The 20,862-nt window shown below is 55.4% G+C and overlaps 1 protein-coding gene across 5 annotated transcripts; it reads left to right on the top strand.

Moving 5' to 3' along the window:
* Window positions 1-1,669: 1,669 nt before the first annotated feature.
* On the top strand, window positions 1,670-20,663 carry HIP1R (huntingtin interacting protein 1 related). Of its 5 annotated transcripts, none has more exons than XR_004781506.2 (32): window positions 1,680-1,873; window positions 5,682-5,745; window positions 6,153-6,295; window positions 6,489-6,545; window positions 6,871-6,951; window positions 7,101-7,177; window positions 7,516-7,577; window positions 8,675-8,815; window positions 9,010-9,067; window positions 9,154-9,229; window positions 9,421-9,558; window positions 9,650-9,781; window positions 10,087-10,270; window positions 10,361-10,449; window positions 10,714-10,830; window positions 11,231-11,332; window positions 11,488-11,682; window positions 11,877-12,024; window positions 12,224-12,310; window positions 12,600-12,707; window positions 12,855-12,991; window positions 13,783-13,893; window positions 14,015-14,073; window positions 14,370-14,400; window positions 14,534-14,596; window positions 15,102-15,202; window positions 15,595-15,700; window positions 16,509-16,632; window positions 16,718-16,779; window positions 16,946-17,149; window positions 18,577-18,658; window positions 20,040-20,663. XR_004781506.2 is itself a non-coding variant. In XM_035564998.2 (31 exons), exons 1-31 carry the CDS (start codon window positions 1,781-1,783, stop codon window positions 17,274-17,276), a joined length of 3,198 nt encoding a protein of 1,065 aa, XP_035420891.1. In that variant the 5' UTR covers window positions 1,673-1,780; the 3' UTR covers window positions 17,277-19,858. The 5 variants fall into 5 exon arrangements, 3 of the variants coding, with proteins under 3 accessions (XP_035420890.1, XP_035420891.1, XP_035420892.1); XR_004781505.2 differs by lacking the exon at window positions 20,040-20,663 and adding an exon at window positions 18,912-19,858 and having other exon boundaries at window positions 1,696-1,873; window positions 17,229-18,658; XM_035564998.2 differs by lacking the exon at window positions 20,040-20,663 and having other exon boundaries at window positions 1,673-1,873; window positions 17,229-19,858.
* Window positions 20,664-20,862: the final 199 nt, after the last annotated feature.

Genomic DNA, 20,862 nt, shown 5'->3' with positions numbered 1-20,862 from the left:
ATGGTTTCCCCTTGTTAACTTTCACATAATTCTCCGCTTTCTCTTTAATTACCTAAATGACAGCCTGCTTTCCATCCCGTACTAATGGCCTCAAAATTAGTTGAACAATTCTGGTCACAGCTGCCGTCCTGCAAACTTTCCCTCCTCTGCCTACAAGCATTACAATCGGAGGGAGTCTCTTGCTTCTTTTTTTCAGGAGACAAAGGCTATTTTCCACAAGCCTTTAAAGCACATTTGATTCCTGTACCTGCAGAGAAAATTTCTAGGCTCAGTCTTCAAAATGTAATGCTATGGGTATGACAAAAATTCCCCAGAAAATGTCTCTGACAGCAATAGCATGATGCTCACCCTCTAGCTGTCCAGCTGCCACCCGACTGGCCAAGTCAAAGTCAAACCCAAGAGAAATTCTTGCAACTTCCTATCATGAGCTGCGCTTTCCGGCTTAAATGCATTGTGTTAGCAGGCAACTGTACTGAACCCTCTTGTGAATTTAAAATGCTCAGCTGCTGGCATTAAGATCGGAGTGGAAAAGTGAGCTCAAGTGATATAACAAGGATCAGAAGAGCCATAGGATTTCTTGTTGGGGCTGCCCTAGATTTCTGTTGCTGTATTTTCCTGTTGAGTTCCTGCCTGTGGAAAGCACAACCCTCCCACAGCACCCGCATGCCCTGGTTCACGGTTGCTTTTCCAGCATGCGTGGGGCTTGTTCTGGAATGGGAAGAAGTGGAATATTGGGGCAAATTTATTCAGGCATTAAGTGACTTACAAACCAGCTGTATTATCTACTGCACTCTGGAGCTTGCATTGAAAGTCAAGCTGTATCAAACTTGGCTGCCTTATTTCTGGAAGCATTACAAATACTCCAGGGAGCGCCTTTGCTATTGTACTCTCATACTGAATTATTATTAAAGAAAACAAAGCTCCTGTTCAACTGCAGCTTTCCACAGGGGTGGACGAGCCCTCTGCTGCTTGGCTGTTCTGAATGGAAGGCTGAGACGTGGGCAGTGATGAAACTGAGTCCCTGAAATGTGTGGCGGGGTTTAGGGAAGGGTAAAGAAGGGCTGCAAAGGTGGTGAAGGGCCTGGAACACAAGTCCTGTGAGGAGCGGCTGAGGGAGCTAGGAGTGTTTAGTCTGGATGAGGCTCAGGGGAGACCTTATTGCTCTCTGCAACTGCCTGAAAGGAAGGTGTGGGGAGCTAGGGGTTGGCCTCTTGTCGCAGATTACTTGTGGTAGGACTAGAGGGAAAGGCCTCACGTTGCACCAGGGGAGGTTCAGGTTGGAAATGAGGAGACATTTCTTCTCAGAAAGAGTGGTCAGGCATTGGGATGGGTTGCCCGGAGAGGTGGTAGAGTCACCGTCCTTGGGAGTGTTCATGGAGAGGTTGGACGTGGTGCTTGGGGACATGGTTCAGCGGGTGACATTGGTGTGAGGGGGACGGTTAGACCAGATGATCTTGAAGGCCTTTTCCAACCGTAGCGATTCTATGATTCTTCTGTGAAGGGGCTGACTCATGAGGTGAAAGAAATAGGAGAGCTTGGTCAGGGCGTCAGGGCACAAGCCTCCAAGGCCGTGAGGCGACGGCGTGGTGGCCGCGTGGGGCCATGTGAGGCCGTGTGGGGCTGTTTGGGACCGCGTGGGGCCGCGCAGGGGCGGGTGGCGGCCGCCAGGGGCGCCGTGGGGCCGGGCGCAGTGCGCGGCCGGGAGGAGCCGCGGGCGGCGCCGCTCGCTCGGTGCCCGGTGCGCGGTGCGCGGAGCCCGGTGCGCGGAGCGCGGCCCGCCATGAACAGCATCAAGAGCGTCCCGGCGCGGGTGCTGAGCCGCCGAGCGGGGCACAGCCTGGAGGCGGAGCGGGAGCAGTTCGACAAGAACCAGGCAAGGGAGGCGGAAGGGGTTGGGGGGGGAGGACCGGGGATCCCGGGGATCCGGTCCCGGTCCCGGTCCCGGTCCCGGTCCCCGCGGCGGCTCGGGGCTCGGGGAGCGGCGGGGGCGCTGCGGGACCGGCCCGCTCTGTGGGGCAGCGGCGCTGCACAAGGGGCCTGGCCGGGGGTGTGGGGGGGGGAGACTGGAGGCCACCGGGCTTTGGGGACCCGCTGTCCGTCCGTCTGTCCGTCCTCGCTGCCGCTTCCTCCCCCGTGGGCACCGGGCTTCAGCACGGGTTTGTTCTCCCCTTTCCCCCCCGCGTCGCCCACCCTGCCCTGGCCCCCGGGCTGGTTTGGTCGCGGAGAGCCCCACCGAGAGCAGGTGCCGGTTTCGGGTGTTGTGCCATCACGGGGCCGCTCGGCCACGCTGGGTAAGGAAGTGGCGATTGTTGGGTTTGGGGAGCAACACGGGAAAACCTGCAAGTCCTGTTCCTGCGGGACCTGTCTCCTTCAATTGCCCCACCGGGCAGCGCTGATAAATAACCGCGGCGTGAGCGCTGCCTCGTGCACCCAAGGGCAGCCTGTGCTGGCCGGGCAGGAGCGCGTCCCTCCTCCTTCCTTCCAGCCCTTCCAGCTTTTCCTTCCCTTGGCCCACAGCACACGAGCAAAGTCACATCGTACGAGCACGCCGTGTCCCTGCACGGATGCAACTTCGCTTGCACGCCTTGGGCAGAGCTGCTTACGTTGGACGCTGCAAAACGTCCTACAAAAGCTTCATCCTAAGCAGAGCCTTTCCAACATCCTTACGGGGGTATCGATCTGCCTCTTCCATCTAATTATAGCTGCGGGGATGGCTACCGGGCAGTTGAGGCTGGTGGCACGGTGGATTTCACGTCCCCACGATGCTGCGGCACCGGGAGGCTGAAACCAAGCGCTGCCCCATCGCCTCTGCCCCGCGCCGCTGGTGCAGGCAGGGTTGCTGGCCCTGGTGTGAGCCTGGTGCTCGTGGGCAGTGTGGAGGCCACACACTTTTCCTGGAGATGCTTTTTGAGGTCTTGGTGAAGGTGTCCCCCTCAGAGCGGCTGCGTGTGGGAGCTGGGACCCTGCTGTCCCCGCTGGGCCCTCCCGCTGCAATGTCATCGGAAGCAAAACTTGTGCTTTTCTGTGCCCAGGTTTTTCCTTCTAAACACATGCCAGAAGGTAAAAATCCAACCAGCTAAGCATCCACGAGGCGTATAGCACACATGGCTTCTGAGCGGTACTTTTCTGGTATGATTTGGGGAGGAGAGGTATTAGGAAAGGAGCTCCGGAGAGGATCTGCAGCTTGGCTGATCCAGCAGCCCCTGGGTCGCCCCAGGGGAAGTTTCCAGCCTGACATCCTGCTGCCAAAAATTGTCCTGCTGCCAAAAATCGCTCCCCGCTGTGGTGTCGGGACCTGGCATCCACCTGCCGGGTGGGGATTGCGGCACCACAGGATGCCAGGGCTCGGGGGAGCCGTGGGCGGGGAGGATCACGCTGTAATTAAAAACAGCCTGGAAAGAAAGGGTGGATGTAAACTGCGCTCCTTCATTTGGGCGCTTTGATCCCGGCTTTAGTCACCAGCTTGGTACGTGAGGGCTGTGAGTAAGGTGTTCGGGCTGTGCCCGTGTGGGTTCCCGGGGCCTGCAGGCGGGCAGGTTTCGGGGTCCGACCCCCCCCTAGCTATCAGCGCTGTGGTGGCAATGGGGAAATCGTCCGCAGGTTGCATAAAGGTTTCAGCCAGGCTCTTTGTGCACCCACGCTCACAACCAGGACGTGTCCGTCTCCAGATGTCTCTGTTTTGAACCACTTTTTTGGGGAGCTCCTGGCCAGCCCGGGGAGGCAGGAGAAGCGCATCCAAGCTGCTGTCCCCGGGCAGTGGCATCGTTTTGGTGCTACCTTGGTTTAGTTGGGACCAAGCCAGATGCGGCGTTTCCCATCATAGCAGTGATGAAGGTGGGCTGGGGGCTGCTCACCTGCTCCGGATGTAAATCAGCTCAGTTCAGCCCTCAGCACTGAATCACTGAGTAAGAAACCAGCCTCTCCAGCAGCCCCCGGGCTCATGGGCAACGAAGGCAATAAAACCACCTGCGGTGGGGACTGTGGTCTGGTTTTGGGACAGGCAGGCTGGTCCCAGCCTGTCCTGCTGGGCAGACATGGGTGGACGAGCTTGCATTCCCTGGGATGGATCATCCCCTGGTGGTGTTTCCCTTGTCCCGGCCCTGTGGGGATCGAGGCTGAGCCTGGCTCCCGCTGGTGATTTGGGCCGAGCTTGCTGTCACTCCTTTCAGGGCAGGAGATGGCTTTGCCCTGCTGCCCCCTGTGCAGAGCGCCTCGATAAGATGCAATAAACCACCCTTAGGGGCTCGTTAGGAGCCTTGGGGCTCGTTAACCTTCGGGGTTAAGAGGATTGCATGAAGTCGCCGGCTTAACTCTGCTGCTGCTGCTTTACGTGGCAGGGGAACGCCAGGGCTTCCCCGAGCGCAAGCAAAGCGAAATCACTGCGGGGTGGTTTTGCTGCCGTCGTGCCCAGCTCGCCCTGCGGCCAGCAAAGCCTCACTGGGGAGGCACAGCTGTTTTGGGCTCACTTTGGGCAATTTGGGGCGTAAACGCCTTCAGCATCACCCCTGTGGCTGGGCGGTGGTGATGCGAGCCCCTGAGCCTGCACCTGTGTCCTGAGGGCTGCTCGGCCCCAAAATGCTGATACAAGGAGCGCAGTTAATGCCCACGGGGGGATCAGCTCCGTGAGTTTCTGGTCCTGGCTGACGTTTGACGGGACGGCGGCGTGCTGGAGCTCAGGGCACCGGGTTCCTCGTGCATGAGCTCCTCTCACCGTGCAGAACGCCAGGTGACACAAACCTGGGGCTGGTGTCGGGAGCCCCGCGTGCTGCCGGGAGGTAAGGCTGGATCAGGTTTTATGGCTTGTGTACAGGGAGGGACTGCGTTTCTCTTCCGGCACGAGCGCCAACGGCGTGCTTGCTTCCTGCCTTCCTGGCCACTTGGTTTTTCCTCCACGAAGGCACCGGTGACAAAGGGCTCACAGACGCAGGCATGGCCCCAGCGCTCGTGCCAGGGTGGAGCAGCCCGGGACGGTGAGCCTGGGACGGGGAAAAATCCTCGCGGTTTCCAGCAGCTCGGTTTTGGAGCCCGGCGTGAGCTGAGAGATGCAGCTGGCTCCTATTTTTGGGACAAAACCATAATTTGAAGTGTGATTAAATCCATTAGTATATAGATAATCATGCTGATAAGGGCGGCATGTGGCACTCCTTTCCATTAACCTCACTGCTCCGGATCGTGGCGTCGCAGCCCTGCTCCCTCCTTGCTCGGGGGCTGCGTTTTCCCGGAGCCGCTCGCCTGCGGGGCTGCCATCAAAGCCGTGGAAAAACACCCAGTTCAAAGGCTTCTTGTGATTACACAAACAACCCGAGAATTTGGCATCTCGCTGTCATGCTCTACCACTCGCCGTCGCTGAGTTCAGGCTCCAAAAATGCCGTGTGTTTACCAGGCCAGCCGAGGGTACCAGCGGCTCTTGTCGAGCCGCCAGCCATGTGCCGACGGGGAACGGGGAGGGCTTCCAACAGGCTGCTTTGTTCAGGGATAAAAAAAAGCCTGGGTTTGCGTGTCATGAAGGGTTTCAAAGTGACAAACATGCTGTAAAATTCAGAGTAGTCCCCAAAAGCCCCGGGTGGTTGGGCCGTTCCCAGCTGGCAGTGCACCCGGCTCTTGGGTTGGGGGGGATGCAGGTTGGGGACGGGGTGGCCCCGAGGTTTGCTGCTGACAGCCCATCTCTCCTCCTCCCGCAGGCCATCAGCATCAGCAAGGCCATAAATACGCAAGAGGCACCGGTGAAGGAGAAACATGTGCGCCGTATCCTTTTCCTCGGCTGCCTGGTGGTGTCCCACCAGGGACGAGCTCCAGCCTCGTCCCCAGAGGAGATCTGATGCCTTTGAGAAGTGTGGTGCCTGGGCAGGAGGGTTTCGTCCTGCAGGAGGTTTGGGGTGTGGGACAGCTTGGCTGGGGTGACATCTCGGAGGTTCATCCATCAGTGAAAATGCAAAGGAGGGAAATACTCCACGGGATGATTTCAAATGCTCGTGGCAAGAAAACACAGGGGGCCCTGGTGTACCCGCAGCCAGGAGAAATAAATGGGGGCTCGTCTGTGGGCACAGCTCCATGCTGGTGGCCTCTGAGCCCATGGTGAGCTCTGAGCCCATAGCGCGTCCCCCTGCAGCCTCACGTGTGTGTGTGTCCGGTTGGCCTTGACTGCCGGGAAGGGATCATCCTGGGGACGCACCATGAGAAGGGGGCCTTCACCTTCTGGTCCTATGCCATCGGGCTGCCCCTGCCCAGCAGCTCCATCCTCAGCTGGAAGTTCTGCCACGTCCTGCACAAAGTCCTGCGCGATGGCCACCCCAACGTGAGTGTCCCCTCCCAAACATCCCTCCCGCCAGCTCGGTCTCTTCTGGGGGAAGCACGTTGCGTCCCTTGGCAAAGCACCCCGTTAGCTCACAGCCCTGAAACCTCCCCAGCCTCTGGCGTTTGGGGTTGAACTTTGAGCTTTGCTGAGAGGGGCCGGATCCCCGTGCCACTACTCCCACTTCTGCCCCTAGGTCCTCCAGGACTGCCAGCGGTACCGCAGCAACATCCGCGAGGTGGGAGACCTGTGGGTAAGTGGCAAAGCTGGGGAGATCGGAGGTCGGTGCCTTGCTGGGGGCTTGGGGGTGGGTGCCGGGTCCCAGCGGGGCTGGGACTTCCCTGGGGAAGAGATTTGGGTGGGGGCTGAGCCCCGAGCACCCGCAGGGGATGGAAGGGCCAAAAAGCATCACGTACATGGGGAAAGCAAGCCACCAGCTGAAATAACCTGCTGGGCAGTGGGTGTGCATGCAGCGAGGGGCAGGTGGGAGAGGGCGAGAGCTGTGGGGCTGCTGTGGGTGGCAGGTGGTTTTCTGCATTACTCCAGATACCCCAATTTTCCCCTCATGTCTCCATCAGGGCCATTTGCACGACCGCTACGGGCAGCTGGTGAGCATCTACACGCGGCTCCTCCTCACCAAGATCTCCTTCCACGCCAAGGTGAGACCCTCCGCAGCGTCTGCACCCCAGAGCTCCCTCCTTGCTGGAGCACCCGGCGGGGTTTGCAGGGGCACGTGCTGCACCAGCAAAAATATTAGCAGCAACAGCTGGTTTTTTTTTTTTTTTTTTTTTTTTTTCCTTTTACAAAGCACCACGAGTTCCCCCCGGGCCTCGAAGTGTCGGATGAGGTGCTGGAAAAGACGGCGGGGACGGATGTGAATAACATGTGAGTGTCCGCGTGGGAGCAGTGTGCTGCCCGGATGGGGGTATCCTGCTAACAAAACAGCCCTGTTAAAGGCAGCCGGCGGCGTTTTTAAATCATTCCTGGTCTGTCAGGGTTCAGCGGTGCCTGGTTTCTCCCAGAGCAATGAGACACAGTGTAAACACAGGGAGCAAACACACCAAAGTCTTGTAAATCAGAGGGAGGTGGGGGAAAAAAAGAACTCAGCGGGAGGAAATGCAGCCTGGAAAAATAGCGTCCTGTAGGAGCACCTGTAGCAAGCATAAACAGCTGGAGCAATGATATCCGTGCTGCACAGTGACCCGTTTGTTTTTTTTTGGCAGCTTCCAGCTGACGGTGGAGCTGTTTGACTACCTGGACTGCGAGCTGAAGCTGTCAGAGTCAGGTGAGGAGGAGGCAGGTCCCTCCCGGCCGCCCCAGGGCGCTTGAGCAATAGTTTCGCTCTTTGGTCAGGAAGCAAGTTCCAGTTTGGGTCCTTTCTCCTCCTCCTCCTTCTCCTCCTCTTCCTGGAGACTTTGGAGAGAGTTTCTCAGCTGGTTTCCCTGTCGCTGTTCTGTAGAGGCAGTTGTAGGAAAATATTTCAGAAATGTGGCTATTTTTAGCACACCTGAGCAGTGCAAAGTGTTGCACAGCGCTGCTCTGAAATGCCTTTTTATGCCTTTTCAGCACAACGATGTTAATTGTGCGCATTACCCAAATCCTTTCCACCCCCCAAAGCAGAGGACGGGGGCTGTGTTCCTTTATAAATATTCATTTCCTCATGTTGAAATACCTCCAGCAGGGCTGGTGGCCCCTGCCCGTGTTTGCTTCCCTTGCCTCATTCTCCAGGAATTTTGAGATGGCTTAAAAATGTGGCGGTTTCTTCCCCTCCATCACACGTCAGGAGTATGATGCTGCCCTGGAGAATGGGGCGCAGCGGAGGGGCCGCGCTCCCGGCTTCGTTAGCCATCCACATCTCCTCTTGACCCAGTTATACGGAGCATTTATATTCATAAATATTTCAAAGCTGAGCGGGGAAGAAGTCAGTCGATGCGCTGGCTGGATTTCTGCCAGGGGAAGGGATCCATTTCGGTGCCGGGGCAGGCGAGGCTGCAGTGACAGCGGGGCTGTCCCCTGCCCTCAGATCCTGCCCCGGTTCTTTGCAGGATTAAACAGAGCAGGGCAAAAACCATCACCTTTCCTGGCCACCCCTTGCGGCAGCGGTTACTGATGGCAGCTGTCCTGCCCATTTATCATCCCGGGTTAAATCCCTCCTATTTGGGGTCGGGGATATCCGTGGCAGAGCTGAGCCCCCATTGCTTCTGCCACCAAGGGCCATGTGGGTGTTTTTCTTGCACGGAGCGGGGTTGTTCCCCGCTCAGCAGGACGGGACGGTGGTTGGCAAAGCCACAACTGTCATGGTTAATGATCAAGCTGAGCCAGCCAGAGCCAGGTGGCTCTGCAAACACGTCCCTGGCGCCTCACCGTGCTCTCCCCCTCCAGTTTTCCGGCAGCTCAACACCTCCATGGCGCTCTCGCAGATGTCGGCGGTGCAGTGCCGCCTGGCCCCCCTCATCCAGGTGATCCAGGACTGCAGCCACCTCTACCACTACGCCGTCAAGCTCATGTTCAAGCTGCACTCCTGTGAGTCCCCACACCCCACGGTTCCCCTCGCTGCATCCCCCGTCCCTGCCACTGCAGTCACCTGGGGATGCCCCGTGCCCGCCCCGGTCCCACCTGGCCTTTGTAGCTGGAGGGATATGGGCACGTGGGAATAAATTCACAGCCCGCGTGGGGCAGAATTTGCAGTCACTGCTGTCTCCTTCCCATCACCACAGGTCTGCCAGCTGACACGCTGCAGGGCCACCGTGACCGCTTCCACGAGCAGTTTCGCAGGTACCTGGGGCTGACACAGGGCACTGGGGTCCCTCCAAGCCTCCCCGCATCCTCTTCAAGCTGTGTCTCTTTCCTCCCCCCTCCAGCCTCAAAAGCTTCTTTAAGAAAGCCTCCGACATGCTGTATTTCAAGCGGCTCATCCAGATCCCCCGGCTGCCAGAGGTATGGCGGGGTTTCAGCATGTGATGGTTTGAGAGGGTTTTTAGGGTGCACAGGGGTGTCCCCACAGCCAGGGGGCCTGGGTGTGCTGCAGAGGGACACGGCGGCACACTGTGGCAGTGAGGGGCCGCCTCCCTCCCCGTGGCGCTCCCCAAAAGCCACGGAGGTGTCACCGTGACTTCTTGTCCCCCCAGAGCCCCCCAAATTTCTTGCGGGCGTCCGCACTGGCAGAGCACGTGAAGCCGGTGGTCGTCATCCCCGAGGAAGCCCCCGAGGACGAGGAGCCGGAGAACCTCATCGAGATCAGCACAGCTTCCACCACAGAGCCCCAGGTGGGGACACGGGGATGGGACGGGGACGGGGAGGGGCAGAGACCCGTGGTGGGGGGCAAGGACTCAGCCTGACGCCCTCTGTCGTCCCCAGATCACCTCGGATATATTTCAGCAAACCTTCGGGCCACCCAACGGCATTCGGGATGACAGGGACGCGCAGATCGAGAGCCTGAAGAAGGAAGTGGACACGCTCCGCGCGGAGATGGAGAAGATTAAGCTGGAGGTAAAGCTGGGCGGGGGAGCAGCTGTTTTTCAGCACTGTAGTGGGGAAACCCAGATGGGACGTGGCAGGATTGGGGCACAGGGTCCTGGCACCCTGTTTTGGGACCTCTCCCAGTGCCAGCACCCAGCTCCCAGGGAAGCAGACAGGACAGAGGACAATTTTAGGTGCTAAAAGGAGACTTTCCTGGGGCATCTCGCGGCTGCTTTGCCCAAACTGCAGCTGGGCACCTGGGTGGAGGTTTTGTGGGGTAGGGTGGGTGCTGGCACCCCCTTGGGACAGCACCCGAGCACCGTTTGACCCCGCAGGCGCAGCGGTACATCACGCAGCTCAAGGCGCAGGTAAACAGCCTGGAGGGCGAGGTGGAGGAGCAGCGCAAGCAGAAACAGAAGGCGCTGGTGGACAACGAGCAGCTCCGGGACGAGCTGGAGAGGCTGCAGCAGGTGAAGCAGGACAGCGACCGGTCCCTGCGGCTCTGCGCCGAGGCAGAAAGTAGGTGCAGGGCAGCTGCTTCGCCCAGCAGCACCCGTCGGCTGCGGGAAGCCCCTGCGGTGGGCGCTGATGTGTTCTCACCCCCTCCAGAGAAAGCCAACGCCACCGAGATTCGCTACACGAAGCTGAAGGAGAAGCACAGCGAGCTCATCAACACCCACGCCGAGCTCCTGAGGAAGGTAACGCCACTGTCTACAAGGACCAGATGCTGCCTTTGTCCCCGTCACTGTGTCCCCACAGCCAAACCCTGCATTGGTCCCATCCTCCTGCACTCAGAGCCCCCCGAGCATCCCTTAAATTCGTGCCCACCACCAGCCAACACTTTGGATGCCATGAAAAAGGCATCGCCCCTATTGCCCCATGCAGCATTTGGGCAGAGGGAGGGTGGAGGTGGTTTTGTGGCGAGGGTCACCTCTCCGAAAGAGCCCCGTGTCCCCGCGCAGAACGCTGACACGGCCAAGCAGCTGACGGTGACGCAGCAGAGCCAGGAGGAGGTGGCGCGAGTCAAGGAGCAGCTGGAGTTTCAGGTTGAGCAGGTCAAGCGGGAAGCAGAGATGAAGGTGAGCAAGCCCGTGGGGCCACGGGTCCTGCCCCGGCCCGGCCCGGAGCCCATCGCAGCCTGGGGCACGTGGCAGATGGGGGGTGGTTGGGGGCAGTGCCTGGTCCAGGAGGGAAGGAGCTGCCCCGGCTCTTCATCAGGGTGTTATTTAATGCGTGCTTTGTTCACCTCTTGCCCACTTCTGCCATTTCTTCCCCCAAGAAAATGCTGCGCTCCAAACCGCTGGGTTCAGGTGTTTTCATTCCAGCAACCTGGGGGTTGCTCCCCAAACTCCTGCCCTGGGAAAATGAGCCCTTTTCAGGAGACCCCCCCAATTCCAAGACCCCCAGACACCATTCTGCTCCCACAAACCGCCACCAGGCTTGTTTCCACTGAGCCCTGGCGTGGGTTTTTGGTTGCAGCTAGAGGACCAGAGCGTGCAGATGGAGCAGCTGCGGCGGGAGCTGGACGCCAGGCGGGACGAGCTGGACCAGGCGCAGTGCTCGCTCAGCCACGCCAAGCAGGTACCCGGGGAGCACCCAAATCCCTGCTGAGCCCAAGAGCAAGCTCGCCGGGGTCTCCCAATGTGTGTCATGAGCTGAACATGTTCTCAGCCCCTTCTGTGTAACTGTGGGGCAATGGCCGGTGGGTGACAGGGGTCTCCTGGCCCTACTGGCAGGCAGGCACGGAGCTCAGCGCCCAGGTGGAGACCCTGCAGGCTGAGAAGGAGCAGCTGAGGCGCTCAGTGAGCGAGAAGGAGCGCGAGCTGCTCTCCACTCGCAGCCTTGTCCAGGAGAAGGAGCTGCAGCTGAGCCAGGAGGCCGACAAGGCCAGCAGGGAGATCTGCGAGCTGCAGGGCAAGCTCCTGGAGAAGGTACGGGGCTGCGCCCCTCGCTCGGTTTTTGGGGAGGGTGCTGAGCATGTGGGGGCTCAGCCAAGCTGGTGCCAGACGGATGTGACTTGCACCACCAGTAACGGGATGCTGGACTCTAATCCTACAAAAGGGGCTCTTGGTGACGGGGTCCCTGTGCCCCGGCTGCGAGCCCACGCATCCCTCCCGCCCCGCAGAGCAACCAGGAGCAGAGCCTGCAGCAGAAGCTGCTGGACGAGCAGTTCGGCATCCTGCAGGAGGCGGTGCGGGAGGCCGAGGGCATCCTCCGCGACGCGGTGGCCAAGCTGGATGACCCGCTGCATGTCCGCTGCACCAGCTCCCCAGGTACGCCCCGCAGCCCCCCCTCCCCCCGAGACAGGTAACGTGGCATCCCCCAGGCATCCTCTCCCACCAGACATTAAGCCTGAGGAGTTTGGGGTCTGACTTCCAGGGAGGGAATTTTTAGCTCTCCCTGAACTGGTCTTTAAGGGTTCCTTCCAACCCAAACCATTCTGTGATCCTAATGAAGCTAAATTCCTTGCAGATTACCTGCTCAGCCGTGCAGAGGCGGCGCTGGAGTCCACGGATGCTCTGGAGAGCGGGCACGCGCAGTACGTGGCCTCCATGGCAGGTACCTGGGTCTCGGGACTGGCAGCATCGCTTGAATGTTGCTTTAATTTTTATATATCCAGCAGCCCCTGACCGTTTTGGGGCTGTCAGCAAGCATTCACTACCTGTGGCGGGGAGAGGACACAGGGGCTGGAGCTGGTGGGTCCCCACGTGCTCGTTTGAGGAGCCACCTGCAAGCTGGTGGGGTCAACACCAACCTCTCCAAGCCCTTGTGCTGACCCTTGGATGCCTTTGAGGGGGGTGATGGTGCCCTGGGCCGGCTGTGCCTGACCCTGTTCTCCTGCTGGCAGATGCTGCAGCACTGGTGGGGGCTCTGGCTCTCTTCACACACCTAACAGCTGACACCATCGTGAACGGCAGTGCCACGTCCCACCTGGCTCCCACCGACCACGCTGACCGTGAGTGGATGCAGCGGATGCTCCGGGTGGGGTTGTGCTTGTGGGGGTTGGGTTTTGGTGCTGTTTTTGGTGCTGGACCCTTCATCGGGTGGACGTGGGACATCCCTGCACAGCGAGAGGCCTGCCACTGACCTGTCCTCTCCCCAGGGCTGACGGAGACGTGCCGGGACTGCGGGCAGCGGAGCCTGGACTACCTGGGCGAGCTGAAGGACAAGCAGACGCTGGGGCGTGCTGAGCTGGGGGACGTGCGGCGGGCGCTGCGAGGTGTCCTGGGGCTGGCCCAGGTAGGAGCTGGAGCCCAGCGCTCTCCTGTGTTGGGTGACTTGTTGGCAGGGGGATTGCCTGAAGGAAAAGTCAAAGCAGGTGGTTAATGCAGGAGGACGTTGCCTCCGTTTGTCCAGGTGGGATGTTTGCTCACAGCCTGCTGGCTGCATCCCAGGGAGACGATGGAGAGCTGTTTTTTATTTAAAAAAAAAAAAAAAAAAAGGAAATGTGGCTTTTCCCGTTGCCCAGAGCTGAAATTGGAGATGCTGGGTTGGAGTGAGCACTTTGGGGTGGTTTGTCCCCATGACTTGCAGGTTATAGTGCGTTCCCTGAGCCCTCTCAGCTTCTGAGCACTGAGACACTTCCTGATGCATGGGGATGGTCACCCTCAGATCAGCTGAAGTCTTTCAGCTCAGTACCTCTGTGGTACACTCCTGTGATATCAAACTTCCCAGCTTTCAGATATTTCTTCTCACGAAGCCTCCTGTTAGTCTTTTCCGTTAAAATACTTTGAATTCAAAGGCCATCAGCTCTCTAGAGCTCTGCCATGTTAGGTCTGCCACAACTGCACCTGTATTTGAGTTTTGCCACCTTGGTTTGGGACATTTCCTACCTCTGAGGTCCTTGTGTCGTGTTTGCTGCAAGGTGCTGACACACGTGCCTCTGCCCTTGCTGTCTGCAGAATGCTTCTTCTGCAGCTTTGTTTAGGGGGAATAACAAGCTGAATGCCTTCTTTGGTTTTATTCTTTACAAATACTTTCTTCTCTTCCTCTGCTGAAAACCTCCTGGCTGTTGCTGCCTCCTCTGGCAGGAGCTGAGACCGAAAAGCTTGGACATCAAGCAGGAAGAGCTAGGGGACATGGTTGAGAAGGAGATGGCCTCCACCTCTGCGGCAATTGAAGACGCTGTCAGGCGGATAGAGGTGAGACGAAGCCATGGGATGGGCCCATGGGCAGCGAAATGTCCACTGGTGCCTCCTCTCCTCCTGCAGCTCTGCTTGCAGCAGTGTGGTATCCCACCTTCCCTTTCCCATTTCCCAACAGGAGATGATGAGCCGGGCCAGGAACGAAAGCTCTGGCATCAAACTCGAAGTGAACGAGCGGTGAGTGTTGGGGGGTTTTGCCATTTCGGTCCTGCAGCGGCTGTAACAGCGGGGGCTGGGTGGTGTTCTGAACCCTCACGTGCACTCTGGACCCGCATTTTTCTAATGCTGAGCATAAAATTGCCTTTGGAAGGGAGGGCCTTCATGTTGCACATCTAAGTTAATATTTGATGGCTTCTCTGTGGGCTGCTTAAAGGTAACCTTCAGCAGACTGGTCTCTGGAAAAGACTCATTCATTAACGCAGACCAAAGAGGGCTCTCCTGGATGCTCAACCCTTTTTCTTGTTTCCCTACAGGATTCTGAACTCCTGCACGGACCTCATGAAGGTCAGTACTGCAGGAGCTGAGCTTCTCAGGGGGTCACAAACTACACAAAACTGTCACTTCCCACCACTGGCAAAATCGATCCCTCTGTATAAAACCCGCATCAAACACCAAAACCTGTTCTTCCTCATTCCAGGCCATTAGACTTCTTGTAATGACATCCACGAACTTACAGAAGGAAATAGTAGAGAGTGGCCGGGTAAGTCCTCCCCTACGCTCAGCCCCGTGCACTGATGTGAAATACCCACAATTTCCCACAATTTGCAGAAACAATTGCAGCGTTTCCCACAGTTTGCAGAAACACCAGCTGAATTTCTCACTTTCCCCTGTTAGTGGCACGTTTGCAGCCCTGCTGGCTGGAGATGGGCTGCTGAGCCCCGTGCTCTTTGCAGACCTTGCAGTCTCCTTTACAAATCTTTGTTCGTCTAAAGATGATGGCCCAGAGGTGTCCTAAACCCAAACCAAATTCACAGTCTCAAGGCTTCAAAGTTAGTTTTCTTGGTCCATATTTAAGTAGGCCAACGAGAGCAACCTGAAGGGCACAGAAATGATGCCAATCCCTTGATTTATGGCTTTATATATGGCTTTATACATTGTTATATCATATGTGGATTTTTATGTATTTTAGTATGATTTATGGATTTATTACATGTTTATATGGTAGAAAGAAGCTAATGCAGGCCATAATATTCTCATAACAACAGGGGGCAGCAACAACTCAGGAGTTTTACGCCAAGAACTCGCGCTGGACTGAAGGGCTGATCTCTGCCTCCAAGGCGGTGGGCTGGGGAGCCACGCAGCTCGTGTAGGTACCTGGCTCCAGAACATGGCTGTTACCCCACTCAGATACTCCCTGGCTGCTGGAGGGTCATGTGTGGGTGGTTGGGGTCAGGGCACCACGTCCTGAGCTGTGCTGGTGTGGAAAACATAGGGGCTCGTTTGGAAAAAGCTGTAAAAATCTTGTCTGCCCTATTGCAGGAGCACAGTCCTGCCCCCTGTGGTATTTTATCCCCATCCAAAACTTCTGGATCTGGGGTTTGAGTAGTTTGCTTTGTAAATGAGCTTTAAATAACGAGACAAAGCTGTGGTTTCAACATCTGATGCTGATTTCTGAAAGTATAGTGGGAGGCAAATAGCCCACACTTGTGCTGCAGTGCGAGGTGAGTGTCTCTAATACGATCTCTCCTCCGACTGCAGAGAATCAGCAGACAGAGTTGTCCTGCACACAGGCAAATACGAAGAACTGATCGTCTGCTCCCATGAAATCGCTGCCAGCACGGCTCAGCTGGTAGCTGCCTCCAAGGTGAGCGTCCCAGCAGGGCTGGCTGCACACCACGTGGCAGGTTTTAAGTCCTTTTGTTCCCGTCGTTTTGTTCCAGGGACGCTCTCAGGCACTGGTGCGTGGCAGTCCTGCCCATGGCCTCCTTCCCAGAGAAGGGAAGCTCTTAATTGGAAGGGGATTATTAAAATAGGAAGGGGATTATTATTTTCAAGTTGGTTTCTGCTTTTAATATGTGTCTTCACCTGCATTAATGCTCCCACACTTCGCAGGGCTTGCCTCTGAAATGAAGCTAAAACCTCCCATCTTCCTCCTGCCCAGCTGATTATGTAAAGAAAATGTTCATAATTAGTGAGAAACGCAGGGGGAGGTACTGCAGAAGGCAGCATTGAGAGGGATGAATTTTTGGTCCTTACCACTTTTCCTCTTCATGGTGACGGAGATGTGTCAAGGTTTCAGTGAGCAGAGGGTTGGAGGGAGGTGGGCCGAGACTGATTTTTGTGGCAGATGATGTTAAAGTGAAGAACGGGGTTGTAAAAAAATTATCTGTGCACCAGTGCTGCTTGTTTGTGTGTCCTTGGCTCGGATGGGAGCAGAGGTGGCTTAGTGTCCCCAGGCTGAAGGAGGTCACCTGGTCCCTGATAGGATCAGCGAGTCCATCTGTCCTTTTCACATCTAGGTTGTCATTCCCACTTAGACCACTCTAAGGTGCTGTGATCGGTGTCCCTGCTCCCATGCAGGATTTGGCCGCCTTGATGTGCACCCGTGCCCCCGAGCCATCAGGCTTTGGGGCCACGCTGGGGATCCGCGGCCATCTGTGTGTTCGTTGCAGGTGAAAGCCGAGAAGAGCAGCAGAAACTTGGGCAAGCTCCAGGAGTGCTCACGCAACGTCAACGAGATGGCTGCCAACGTGGTGGCTTCCACCAGGACAGGGCAGGAGCAGATCGAGGAGAAAGGTGAGGTTTGGTAAAGCAGGAACGGAAAGCTAAAACCCTCAGTTCCTTTCCTGGCCTGGCAAACACCCCCTGCTTTTCTCCCCAGACACCATGGACTTTTCAGGCATGTCCCTCATCAAGCTGAAGAAGGAAGAAATGGAGACACAGGTAAAGCCTCCACACGGGGAGGAAATGAGGGCAAATTTGGTGCTGCCATCCTCAGGCAGCGTTCATCCTCTCTGTGGGGGACAGCACAACGTTTTGGGGGGGTTATTGCATTCCCATGGCAGCTGCTGCCGGGCACTTGGGGACCAGACATGCTCTTGTGGTGCAGGTGAAGGTGCTGGAGCTGGAGAAGTGTCTGGAGGGCGAGCGGGTGCGCCTAGGTGAGCTGAGGAAGCAGCACTACGCCTTGGCTGGCGCCTACGACGCGGCGGAGGACGGGGAGGCCAGGCCGGCGCCGGCCCCCAGGCGAGGCATCCTCAAGAAGCCAGCCCTGGCCCAGAAACCCGGCCACGTCCTGGGGCCGGACAGGGAGGTAGGGCCCTCAGAAGGGGGACACGGGGCTGGGGCCACATTTGTGCCGTGATCTTTGGCTTTGTCCCCTCTCGTTGCAGCCCGAGCAAGACACCAGCCTGCACCGGGCGCACGCTGTCAACTTCTAGTGGGACTGAGGGGACGGAGCTGGGGCCCAGCCCCGGGCTGGGGGCAGCCACAGCAACGCTCTTATGTCTGTGTTTTAAACAGATCGCCTTGCCTCTGCACTGGTGTGCCTTCGTGTGCGGGGGGTCTCCTCCCTGCCTGGCCTCAGAAACTGGATTTTTTTTTTTTTTTAAATTGACTTTTTTTTTTTTTTCACTCAATTCCTCTCAGTAGAGTTGTTGGGGTCCTGCAGCTCCCCAAGCAGTGCAGGATGCCGTCCTTGTGGCCTGCTGAGCAGCTCGCCCAGTTTAATTTAATTTGGGATTCTTTTGGGTTGATTTTTATTTTTTATCAGCACTAGACATTTTCAGTAAATGTAGCGCTCTACTGTACTGCTTAGACCCTTTCAAAGAACTGTGAAATGTTTTTAAAGTAGGAAATTGCTGGGCTTTTCTTGCAACTGTTTTTTTAAATTCCCCTTTTTCAGGAATAATTTGACTTTGTTTTAGCGTGGGATCAGCTCTCAGCAGAGAAGGGGAATTTAGCTTTAACAGGCGTGAGGAACGTTTTGTAAGGGAAAAAGCAGGTATTGACACACTGGCAATAAGGATACAAACATTTTTATTTCCTTTTCTATTTTTTATTACTAGAGCAACAGCAGGGGATCAGTTGCATTATGTTTTATATGTAAGATAATTAGCAGAATTAAACCTAACTGTGGCCTGTGGGAGCCAGGGGACATTAAACGTGGCGAAGTCTGCAGCAATAAGGAAACACTGATGGGAAGCGATGGGGGGCAGAGGAAACGTAATCAGCTGTATCTTCTCTTTGAACTACTACCACGATGTAGATTATTAAAGCAGCAATATTTAAATGAGGTGTGGTGCTTGGGCAGCAGCTGGGGTTGGCACTAAAGGGGTGCTCCAGCAGGTGCCAAATTGCAGGGCAGCGCTCGCTGAGGTGCCTGCTGGTGGGGAAATGCCTCGGAGGCGTTCAGTGATGGTGCATGGGTGGGATGGGTGGGACATGGCTGTGAGCTGCCCCTCTGGGCACACCTGGGCAGGAACAAGACACCGTGAAGGGTTTTGAGCCATGGTGGCTTTGTGGCGGACCATACGTGTGATGAAAGCTGTGGCTGGAGGCACAGGGCCGGGCACCTGCACCCAGGGCTTGCTGCCGGCTGCAGGGCACCCGCCCAAAGTCAACAGGGAAGTTTTTGGCAAACCTAAGGGTTACTGACAATTTATTTGAAATTGCTTCCGCTTTCTTCAGCCCCGGGAGGACAGGAAGGAGATGTTTCAAGGAATCTCATTTATTCTGCAGGGCTGAGTTTCACTTCAGCTCCTGGCGCAGCTCAGATGCACCAGTGAATGTGGATACCTGAAGCAAAGACACCCACGCGAGGGTGAGCACAGCACCCATGTAGATAAGAGGAGCACCTTGAGGGGCCCTTTAAAAAAATAATTATCTAGAGTCAACATTTTCATCCAGTTCCTCATGACACTAAGACAATTATGATAAAATTTCATACAAGCCCCAGTACAAAGCATGTAGTTCACATGATTAACAATAGGCTGTAAACGTGTTTGTTAAAATTACAGCTTGCTATATCTAAAGAATGAAACCTTTACAAGGCGTTTTATTATTCAATGTTGTAGCCGCCTCTTGAAGACCTGAGCTTTCTGAGGTCGCACATCACAAAACAGATGTTACCAGGTTATGAACAACCAACCCTGGCAGCGTGGTGAGCTGCAATTCTCATTTCCCAACCCATCATACCCAAAAAGAAGAGAGCCCATATCTTGAAAACGGGCTTTGGTCTTAAATACTGGTGTCACTGGGCAAGACAAGCAGCTAGCTGAATCCTGCAAGCTACAGCGAGTGCTTCTCCAGCCCGACAAGGCGCATCGTTCCTTGGAAGGCAAGGAGAACCTTTTATCTGGGGCAGCACTGGAGGAGAGGCTTTAATTTATTGGGTGACCAATAAATACCACACCGTGCTGTCACGTTACAGCAATGACCGTGGCCAGCCCCGTACTTCTAAGTTCCGTTTCTTTCTGAAACCCTTTCTCTTCACACAAGGAAGTGCTTGCTGCAGTAGCTTGCAGTCTATTTATAGGCGGTGATAAAGCTGTATTTGCTGGGAGACTGACGTCATCCTGACCACTCACACCAGCACATCTCATAATGGAAATATTGATTAATCAAGAATGCTAACTTTTAAATTGTGCTACCGTAAATCTAGCCACAGCTCTATTTAAAGTTTAAAGAATTCAAAAGCAAAGTGATATTGGCTTTAAAAGCAGTCCTATGGGTGAATGGAACTTGTTCAACAACACTGCTGTTTCATTATGATTTACTTAAATCAATACTTGCAGAGGCTGCAGGTAAAGTGACCCTTGCAAGCATGTACAAAGTCAAAAAAAAATAACAGCAGAAACCAGCCCCAAATGCCACTTAAAACATAACTTATATTCTAAAGTAGTTTTATATCAAAATTAAGCTTGTTGTCCATTCTAAGACTTCCTCAATTGCCATACTTTTTGGAAAGTATGTGCTAGTCATAGCAGCCATTAAAAAAATAAACCACACCACAAAACGTCTATGCAATGGTTTATTCTAAGATTCCATCAAGACACCCTGCTGTACATGCCCCAGGCTGCCCAGGACCAGCCTTCAGGACATCAGTCGGGGCACACAAGTGTCATAAAGCTTCACTGAAGCTTCACGTGAGAAATTCTCTCTAAAGAAATCAGTCTGAAAAGCAACACGTGTTTCAATCGCAGTGACAAAACCTCAGAAGTAAACAGACAAACCTGTAGAAGATTCCGTCGGGGTCGATTAACGTACAACTGGAAGAGGACTCAGATTAGAGGAACAAGTGTTACAGAAGGATGGGTGTACGCTTGCGTGACCTCCAAAGCCAGCTTCCAAAGAGAAAGGAGGGCTCAAGACATGAAACACTACCAGTGTATCGCCACCACACCACTTAAGGCTTTTATGTTACTTATTTTGTTATCCGTTACACAACCGACATGTGGGTCCCCTACCTGGCAGCATCTCACCGCACCGGCTCTCTCTCCTTTGGCTAAGGAATAATCCCACCTAGATCAATGGTTTAGCACATGGTGGCCCCATGGAAAGGCATCCGAACACCCCCGTTTCGGAACAGGCACACCTTGAGGCTTGGTGCACACCAAAACATGGGTGTTGCTGCAGATTCTTAGAAGAGCGGCATTAAGGAGCTGCAGCTTTTACATAACACCACCTCCTTCCCTCGCCCACCTGCACTGAGTCAGCACAGCAAGCTTTCTGTAGTTGTAGTTTCCTATTTCTGCATTAGAAGAAGATGATCAAATCTCTGCAGCCACCACAAATGGAACACATCAAGAAGAAAAAGGAAAAAAAAAAAAAGGGATTTTCTCCCATATATTATTATCAGTTATTCTGCAGCAGGACTTCTATTTTACATTGCTATTAAAATGACAGATGTTACAGAAAATTACATCAGGTTCTTTCTGCCGTCTGACTCATATTCCTAAATAATTTTGCATGACTCATTTCTCCTCACTTGGCTGAAATCTAAGTTTTTCCTTTATTAACAAATAA

Source organism: Cygnus atratus, chromosome 17, assembly GCF_013377495.2.
Source record: "Cygnus atratus isolate AKBS03 ecotype Queensland, Australia chromosome 17, CAtr_DNAZoo_HiC_assembly, whole genome shotgun sequence".
Lineage (NCBI taxonomy): Eukaryota > Metazoa > Chordata > Aves > Anseriformes > Anatidae > Cygnus > Cygnus atratus.
This window is presented reverse-complemented; position numbering and strand designations above follow the sequence as displayed.